This window comes from Nannospalax galili, unplaced genomic scaffold (assembly GCF_000622305.1).
Source record: "Nannospalax galili isolate Female #2095 unplaced genomic scaffold, S.galili_v1.0 scaffold805, whole genome shotgun sequence".
In the NCBI taxonomy this organism is placed as follows: domain Eukaryota; kingdom Metazoa; phylum Chordata; class Mammalia; order Rodentia; family Spalacidae; genus Nannospalax; species Nannospalax galili.
In genome coordinates this window covers 474836-484326 of record NW_008353486.1, presented here as the reverse complement: position 1 = coordinate 484326, position 9491 = coordinate 474836, and the positions used below count along the sequence as shown (strand labels likewise).

The window sequence follows — 9491 nt, the reverse complement described above, 5'->3', positions numbered from 1 at the left end:
GAAGCATCACCATTCCTGATTTCAAATTATACCTCAGAGCTATAGTATTAAAAGAAGTATGGTATTGGCATAAAAACATCACATTGATTAATGGAATAGAATTGACTTCCCAGATTTAACTCCACAAACTTAAAGCCTCTTGATTTTTGAGAAAAGGACCAAAAATACACATTGGAGAAAAGACAGCATGGTTCAACAAATGGTGCTGATCAAAGTTGATACCTATGTACAGAAGAAAGTAGAACACTCACCCTGCACAAAACAGAACCCATCTGATTCAAGGACCTCAACATAAGACCTGATACCCTGAATCTATTAGGGGAGAAAGTATATTCTTTACTTTCTCCCCTAATAGATTCAGGGTATCAGGTCTTATGTTGAGGTCCTTGATCTATTTGGAGTTGAGTTTTATACAGGATGAGTGGTAAGAATCTACTTTCATTCTTCTACATGTAGCTATTGAGTTTGATCAGCATATTTTCTTTTTTTATGAATTTGTTCTTATTGAATTTTTGTGTATTTCATACAGAACATCTCAATCAATCTTAATTATCTTTATACCCCCTTCCCCACTGATACCCTCCCAAAGCTCCCCCCTGGAATTCAGACATTCTGTCATTTGTGCTAAGGCCTGTTGTGTCAAGTTAGTGTCCCCAGATGTCCCTCAGTGCAGTTTCATCTACTGAGGTCTAGTCAGCTTATCTAGATTCCCTCGCTTTAGGAAGATCAGCTCTTCCTCACCTGGCAGTAATCAGTTGCCAATATTTCCTCAGCTAAAATAGTCATCTGCTGTCCATTTCCCCAGTTCTATGCTGAGGTTTTGTCTGCTTGAGTTTGCATGGGACCTGTGTATGCTGACACCATTGCTGTAGGTTCATATGAACAGGGTTCCAGGAGCTTATAGGACTCTTATTTCCATATGGTCATGGCTCATTCTCCTTGGCTCTTACAATCTGTCTGCCTCCTCTTCCTCAATGGTTCCTGAGCCCTGGGTGGGTGTAGTTTAATAGAGAAGTCTTATCCAAGGACCAGCATTCTGAAGATCCTACGCTTCTGCCATTTGCGACCTTTTGTGTTCCTGGTCCTCTGTTGCATGAGGGAGCTTCATTTATGAGAACTGAGAGATTCATTAGGGCCCTCTTTACCCATGTTCTATGTTCTGTGATCCTTAGGTATAGAGGTTGCGTTGTAGATGTGCCACTTAGGCCTGGGCAATTCATAGACAGTGCCTGTGTGTGACCAGTTGTGGTACTTGGTAATAGTCTCTGGTACAAAAGAAGCTTCTTTGATGAGTGGTGATGGGATATTTGTCTGTAAATATAAGGATACATATTTTGCACATAGTAAGGAATTATGTTAGTCTAGGGATGTGACAGTCTTGGGGTTTTCTCTAAGATCAATGACCATTCCAACCATGTGTATCAGGTTATGTTTACGGTACCACTCTTGAGTTTCCTCCCATTGAGTGGGCTTTTATTCCAATTAGGTAGCTGTTGATTGCCTCCAAGATAAAAGTACCACTACTGCACCAATGTCATATGCTGTCATGGTCATTGATGTGATTATTTGGTCTTGAAGCTGGTGTTGGACCATTGATTGATGTTTTCCCTTGGCACTTTCACAGTGCTCTCCAAAGCTATGAGAGCTAGCCTATGGGGAAGAAACTTCCAGGTCAGTTCCAGCTCCATTGCTCCAGATCCTGTGTACGAAGTATGTTCTGTCTCAGCAGGAGGGTCTTACCTCCAAGTTCTGTGAGGTAATCAAGGGCTGTGGAAATAGCCTAAGTAATTTTGGGAATCTCTTGGACCACCCTGATCAACAACTCAAGGAAACTTTCTACTTTCTGGCACTGTTTCTAGTTATGTAGACTTTAACTATACACATGGACTCATGTAGAGATAGAGTGTGTGTCATTTGTCATTAGGTTGTTGGACTAATATGATTCCCTCTGGTTTTTCGCACTAGCTAGGCACTATTTATCTCTCTCCCCTCTCTCTCTCTCTCCCTGTCTAATCCTTCCACCATGGCTTTCCCATTTAGAGTGACCCTTTTCCCCATTTCTCCCTTGATAATTCCAGTCTCCTGCCCCCTCTCTGGCCCTCTCTCTTGAATTCCTTCTAGTTTCATTCTTCTATGTAGCTATTGAATTTGATCAGCATATCTTCAATAAATCATCTAAAAAGTTGACAGACTTGCCAGAAATTTAAGGAAAAAAAAACCCAAGGGAAATATATTAATCAATGATTATTTTCCTTCTAAAGCCCAAAGATAGCCCTAATGCCTTTTACCTCCTACCATTTTCCTTGTGAGATCTATTTTCAGTCTGTTTGCAGTTCATTTGTAGGTGATCTGTCTTCTCTCTGTTGAGATGGGGAGTTTTGTGTTTTCATTGCAAATGTGTGTAGCTATGACGCCTTTCTGTTTAGCGTGCTTAGTGTACACTATTCTGTTGCGTCTTTTAATTTGTATCACACCCACCCTGGAAATTCTTAGCCACTTGCTTAATTCCCTGAGTAGACATGTTTGACTTCTTCTGTGTTCTCTACATTACTTATCCTCTCTTGTTTTCCCTCTTTTCTCTTGATTCATCAGTCCATATAATTCCTTACATATGTATCAGTCATACAGTTTTAGTTTGCCAGTTCCCTCTTCTTTTGTATAAGATTGTTCAGTTTTAACAATTAAACATCTTTCATTTCTAAAATTTCTACTGTGTTCTTTAAAATATTGACCTGGTATTTTTTATTTTAGTTTTTGGGAGAATTTCATACATGAATACTGGATGACCATCATTTCCACCCTTCCTTCTCCCGCACCAACTCCTCCCATGAACCCTCTACCCCTCTTGAATTCATGACATCTTATATAATTATTATGGTCACACACACACACACACACACACACACACACACACACACACCCTCCTGAGTCCAGTTAGTGTTGTCTGAATATCCATATGTTTATAGCTAACCCATTAGGATTGAGAAACCTTGGGGAAGCTTGTTCCTGGAGAAAACTGATGCTTCCTCCCTTACCAGCCATTGATGGCTTATAGCTCTTCATCTAGGGGTGGGGCCTTGTCAAGTTTTCCCCATTCATGTTGACCCTGTGTGCCTATAACCACAGTGCTGGGGGTTGGGAGAGTGGGGAGACACAGCAGAGACTCTACCAGCCTAGCCAAAATGCCAAACTCCAGGTTCAATGAGAGACCATATTGCAAAAGAATGAAGCAGGGAGAGATAGACACAGGATACCCTCGCCTAGCCTCCACATGTGTGCATGGATAATTGTACCTGCATGTACTTATTCATATACCACATACATGTGCATACAGCAAAAATAAATAAAAGCTAGGATCCACACAGGAGAGATAATGTACAATGTTTGTCTTTATGATCTTGGGTTACTTCACTTAATAGATTTTCTAGTTCCACCCATTTTCATTGTTCATTTTGTGTAGGTACCACACGCTCATTGTCTGTCAGTTGATGGACATCTAGACTGATTCCATTTCCTTGCTGTTGTGAATGAAGCTGCAATAAGCATTCTGTATTAGAATATGGACCCCTTTAAGTATAATTTAACTTTCTATTAGTTGTTACTAATTGTTCAGTGTTTTCATAATGACATTTTATTTTTTTACTTCTCCAATTTCAATGTGCCCTATGTATGGTTGTCAAAATGATGTTATAATGGACATGTTAAACATGTTAACTTTGAGGTGCCTAGAAATAAAGAGTTTGACTCTCAAAGGAGAGAGAGAGGTCTTAGGAATGTAAATTTGTGAGTCATTGGCATAACTGTCAGTGCCATGGTAAGATTATTGAGGTCAAAGTAAGTAGAGATAAAAGGAAGCCATAGATACCAACCTCTCTGGAGATGGAGAAAAATGGACTAGAAAATGAGTCTGTGACTATCAAGCCTAAGAACTGGGAAAACAAAGAATGAAGGAAAGGAATCAAGGCAAGGCAGAAGGTTTCAAGGGGGCGGGTCGTAGAATTAGGTGTGGCACCTACAGTGAGAACTTCAAGTCTGATCTTTTGAAAATGGATGGGCACTACCGCTGGATAGTCACGGCGGAGTCAGCACTGAGGACAGCAGGCAGCCCCAACGTAAAAGGCAGTAGAGCCTGAAGAAGTAAAGCTAGTGCCCCCTGGGGGCCTTTCCCTCACTACAGTCTACTCTTGTTGCTTGCATGATGAAACAGCAAACTCCTGGTATGATATAATCTTCATCCACAAAAGTGCTTCAAGTCCTATAGCTGAAGAGATCCAGGAAAATGCTTGAGGTACTAGTAAGAACAGGCAAGGATGGATGGGGGTAACAATCCAAGTAATAGAAAAGAACTATAATGAAAGAATCTAAACTTGAGCTGGGACTGAAAAAGAAAAAAAGGAAATATTCCCTGCCTGGAGTGGTTAGGGCTTTCTGTAAGAAATGTCCTCAGCCTCTCTCATATTTCATTATATTCCTGTCCAATATCATTTCCTAAGTGCCTCTGTACTCACAGTATAGAATACTCCATACATTTTAAATAAATTAATATAATTAAATACAATAAAAAAGTCATCACATATAGTATGGAAATTGTGCAAGTACCCCAGAACCTAACAGCTTGCATCTAGTATTAGTAAGTCTTGCTTATTTGAATTTTAATCATCTTAATTATCATGGTAATTAAATGTGTATTGTCTGTTAATATTTAATATTTTATTTACAAATTTCTACTATATTTTACAGCATAAAGTACAGAACAGAGAAAAACTTATTTACATGCTTGTTTTAAGAATCAGAAAAATTGACAAGTTGTAAGTCCTAACTTTCAGAAAAACACAGACACACTTTTGTACTACAAACTGTACAAAGTATGCTTATGGTGTGCTTTTCCCCTGAGGTTTTATACTTTTGTAGAGGAAATTCACTTAAACGGCAGTTTTTTCTTGTGTATCTTAACCTAAAATTAAACCTTTATAAAGAAAATTCAACTATAGATTGTAGTATAAAGAAGCATCTTTAAAGTGTATAAATTGTTTTAATTGTTCTTTTAAGCCAGCCTGGAATATTTTTTCTAAACTCACAAGTGTGAGATCTAATGCAAGATTTGACTTCTTAATGTTTATCTAAAAAACACGAAGGCATAATTACATAATTTATTAATTATTCTGATCCTGCTATACTCTTCACATCCCTGTAATTTTCTTTTATAAAATACGATGAGTGAAAATTAGGAAAAGCATATTTTCTAAGCTCTCATTTCTCATTTTCTCATGTCTAGTGAAGTTGTCCTTGGAAATGACACCAGTTTCCCCGGCCTCCACACCTCAGCTCCTAAACATGGCAACATTTCACATCCTAGGAGATCCAGTGGGCCAGATTCTAGCTGGTGAAACATATTTTCCCCAGTAGGAGAATGAAAACAATGCCAAAGCAATGCATTAAGCAAACAGCTCTCCCTATATAGTTTGGTTCACAGCTGACACTCCCTTCTTCCTCCCTCACAGGTACCAGAGATTTGAAAAGGCGTTTCTCTTAGCTGTTGACATTGGTGCTCGTGACTTGTTTATGGTGAGTCATTCCCAGAGATGAGTTTTGTGCCTTCAGTTCTAAGGCTGAGTAAGTTGTCAGCTTTCGTGACCATTAAAAAGGATTAGTGTCATTTGTAGCCATGGTGGTGGGAAAGCATCAATCTGCTGGGTCTTGCAGCATTGCCTTTGCGAAGCTGGTCAATAGCTATCTAGTATCTTTTGACTTGTTGACATTTTCCTCGCCAGGGCCAAAGGATCTTTTATGTTTTCAAAGCATTTATAATTCTTGAACTTTTCTCTTGATATGAAGGGATGACACCTAATAAGTTTAAATGTCTTTCTAATCCATGCTCCAAGCAAATACAGCTTGCAGAAGCCAGGACACAGGGCAAGATATATCCCATAGATCTTGGAACCGTTTGTCCCTTAGATTTCAGTGAGAAGTAATAAATTAAATATTTTATGTGTGCTTCTTTAACATAACCACAGTGGAGAATGAATCCAAGAGGTAATAAATTCACATGAATCCTGGTCTTCCAGTTGTCAGTTGCCTAACCTGTGCTCACCATTGAGTTCCTGTTTTATAAGAATATGTACCACAATGAGGGCACATGAACAAAGGCAGCAATTTCATCATTATCAAAGAAACAATAAGACAAAAGCCTTGAAAGCAAGAAAAACTTCTGGAAAGGATTTTTACTAGAGTCTTTTTGCACTATGAAGACATTGTCATTGAAATTTATGTTAATATGGGTTCATGAGATCAGGTTACTTGTGTTTGGACTGAGTTTAATGTTAAAATTATAAGTTAAAAATTACAATTTTAAATGACATATTCTCGATTAAACTGTATTTTCATTAATCATGAAAAACAGTAATTGCTTTCAAAAGAATACACGTTTGTCATCTGAATTTTTATCTATACTTGAGTATACATATTAGTATATTGAGAAAGGTTATTTGCATTAAAATCTGTCCATGTAGACACCACAGTGTCACAGCTTTGCTACCCTTAGAGTTTATGATCTCACTGACTTCCTCCACGTTCTTATTCCAATAGAGGTAGATTTCCTTTGACATTTCTTTGTTTATGCCTGTAATCCCAGTATTTTTCTAGACCAGCTAAGAACTAAGATTAGAGTTTTAATGTTTTGTGATGGGCAAAATTTCTCTCAGAATATTGCATTCTGTAGTTTTACTGCTTTGTTAATTAATAAGCATAACCATCCAAGCCACCTTCTCAACTCTTTTTCACAAACTGTTTCCATATCTGTTTCAGAATTTTGGTCTCTCTAACCCAGTAATATAGAGAAAAATCTTTGTATTAGTTCAAACCTTCTTAAACCAAGTAGATTTTCTCCTGGTAGGTTAAAATAGAGAGGATGACTTGACTTTCTTATTTGGAAAAGTACAGCAGTTATTCAGAATATCACATCTTCACTCTTCATATAAGACTTTGCCTTTAGCCAAGGTCTATTTTGAGGAAGCTCAAAATATAGTGTTGAGGCCTCAGAGTTCTGTTTAAGTTTATGAAAAGTATTATGTATATTTGAGACTTCATGTTGAAATTATCTAAAAGAATTTGTCATGTTTCTTATAGATTGATTCTTACTATTTAAATTTCATCCATCCAGAGGTTCACAGCCTATATTCTAAGAAACATCACCGCTTTTGAAAATAAAAGTTTATAAAATAAGTAGGATTATCTCTTCTTGCAAAGGATTTATTATCCTTAAGCTAGCTCTTCCTTAAAGATTAAAAATAATACCAAAGAGACTACTGAAAAGAAGTATCACAGGCTGGGAGTGAGAGTTCAGTTTCAGAGTGCTGCCAAGCATGTACAAGGCCCTGGGTTTGATCTCCAACACCCATAAACTAGGTGTGGTGCATGCCTATAATCCTACCACTTGTGAGATGGAAACAAGGGGATCCAAAGTCAAGGTCATCCTTTGATACATAGAAATTTTGTGGCCACTCTGGGCTACATAAGGTCTGTCTCAAATAATAATAATAATAATAATAATAATAATAACCTGGGAATGAAATTAGTGGTTTTGGGATTAGCATCTTCTAGTGGTAGAATGCGCCAAGACATATCACATGACAGGAAGGGCAATGTGGCTGGAGAGCAGAGGACCAGGACTAGGTTCACTGCATGTGACTCACAGAGGAGTGATTGTGTCACACAGCTTTGATCAGGGGTCTGCAGGCTTTCTGTAGTACAGGACTATACTTTGCAAGCCTTTTGGTTACCCTCACAGCTAGGCAACACTGCTATTGTAGAGCGAAAACAGCCACTGGCAATACATAAACAGTGCTTGGCCGTGTGCCAATAAAACTTTATTTATAGACACTAAATCTTGAATATGATAAAATTTTCAAACTGGGCATGATGGCATACACTGTGAATCCTAGCACTCAGGAGACAGAGGCATGTGGATCTCAGTGAGTTCCAGGCCAGCCACGACAGTAAGACTGTCCCCACCCCCCAAAATATTTAAGTGTCGCGTAATACAACTCTTGTGATTTTTTTTTCCACTGCTTTCAACTGAAAGAGAAGAAAAGTATCTTTAGTTTCGCACCTTTGGCTGGCATACCATAGTTGGTAGGTTCCTCATTTAGAGGATGTCCTTTGGCTTCAATGTGGAGAAGAAGAGGAAAAGAGATAGGCTTTTAGTTAGAAGGGTTAAAGTAGATGCTGAGTCCATTCAGGCCCATTTCTTCGGGTCCACACCCTCATATTGACTCTTTTTTCCTTAATATTTAGGGCCTCTTGATTCATTTCCAAACTCAGCCATTGGCTATGTGATTTTTAAGTAGTTTTCATAACTGTTTGCCTCCATTTAATTGCCTGGAAAGCGGTAACACTGTGTGTTCAACTGGTATTCAACACCAATTGAAGTCTGAGATGAGGTCACATATTTGAAGTGTCTGGTGTTCTGTAATGATTTGGTAACTAGATTTTCTAGTATATATTTCCTACATGCTAGTAAATATTGCCTCACTTTTCTAATCTTTGTATAGTATTTCATTTTAAATTTTATGTATGTATGAGTAATGATGCTGGGCTTTAGATAACTAGTGAAATCTGTGTGTTTTAAAAATGTCTCCACCCAACAATTTGAAATCATTCAAGGCAGTCTGGTTTCAGAGCCTCCTCTCTTAACCACCATGGCAGCATATTACCTAGAAATAGATTCGTTTGTTATACATGAATTAAAATACAGTAAATCATTTAAAATCACTGTAGGAAAGTTTGAATAAGTTGTGTGGATAGCCTAACAGCTTGCCATTTTTCATAACAAAGTATCGGTATGCCTGATATATAAACAAATAACCAATTAGAAGTAAAAATACCAGGATAAAAAAAACTAGCAAAAGTCACAACAAAGTAATTCAAAAAATTAAAATATGGGGCTGGAGAGATGGCTCAGGGGTTAAGAGCACTGGTTGCTCTTGCAGAGGACCTGGGTTTGATTCTCAGCTCCTACATTGTTTCTCACAACTGCCCGTAACTCCAGTTCCAGGGTATCTTCTGACCACTGTGGGCATTGCATGACATGGGTGCGCTTACATACATCCAAAAAATATACTCATACACATAAAATAAAAATAAAACATTTTTAAAAATTAAAACTGAAATGATCTATAAACACCAAAAAATGTTTAGTGTCACTGTTAGTAAACAGTGGACTAAGGCATTTAAGTAGTTTATGGGGGTAAACTTTTAGGGGGACTTTTGTCAGAAGACATTTGACCATATGGGCAAATATTTTCTGTGTAATTTCTTTTCCATCCTGTTGGTCTATACGTCTGTCCTTGTGCCAATACCACATGAATTTCTTCACAGCATATTTGTAGTTAGATTTGAAAATAGGAAACTAAGTTCTTCTGCTTCATTGTACTTTTTAAAGGTTGTTTTGCATATCTGGGATCTTTGGGGATTACACATGAATTTTAGGATGC

General features: G+C 37.9%; 1 protein-coding gene across 5 annotated transcripts in view; it reads left to right on the top strand.

Annotated features, from left to right (window-relative positions):
- The window catches only part of Wdpcp (WD repeat containing planar cell polarity effector), a 370658-nt gene that overhangs the window by 220750 nt on the left and 140417 nt on the right, over positions 1-9491 (top strand). For all 5 annotated transcript variants that reach the window (XM_029554805.1, XM_029554808.1, XM_008850627.3 and 2 more), the window contains one exon: positions 5502-5565. In XM_029554805.1, coding sequence (XP_029410665.1) covers positions 5502-5565 — 64 coding nt within the window. The remainder of the gene's footprint in view (positions 1-5501; positions 5566-9491) is intronic.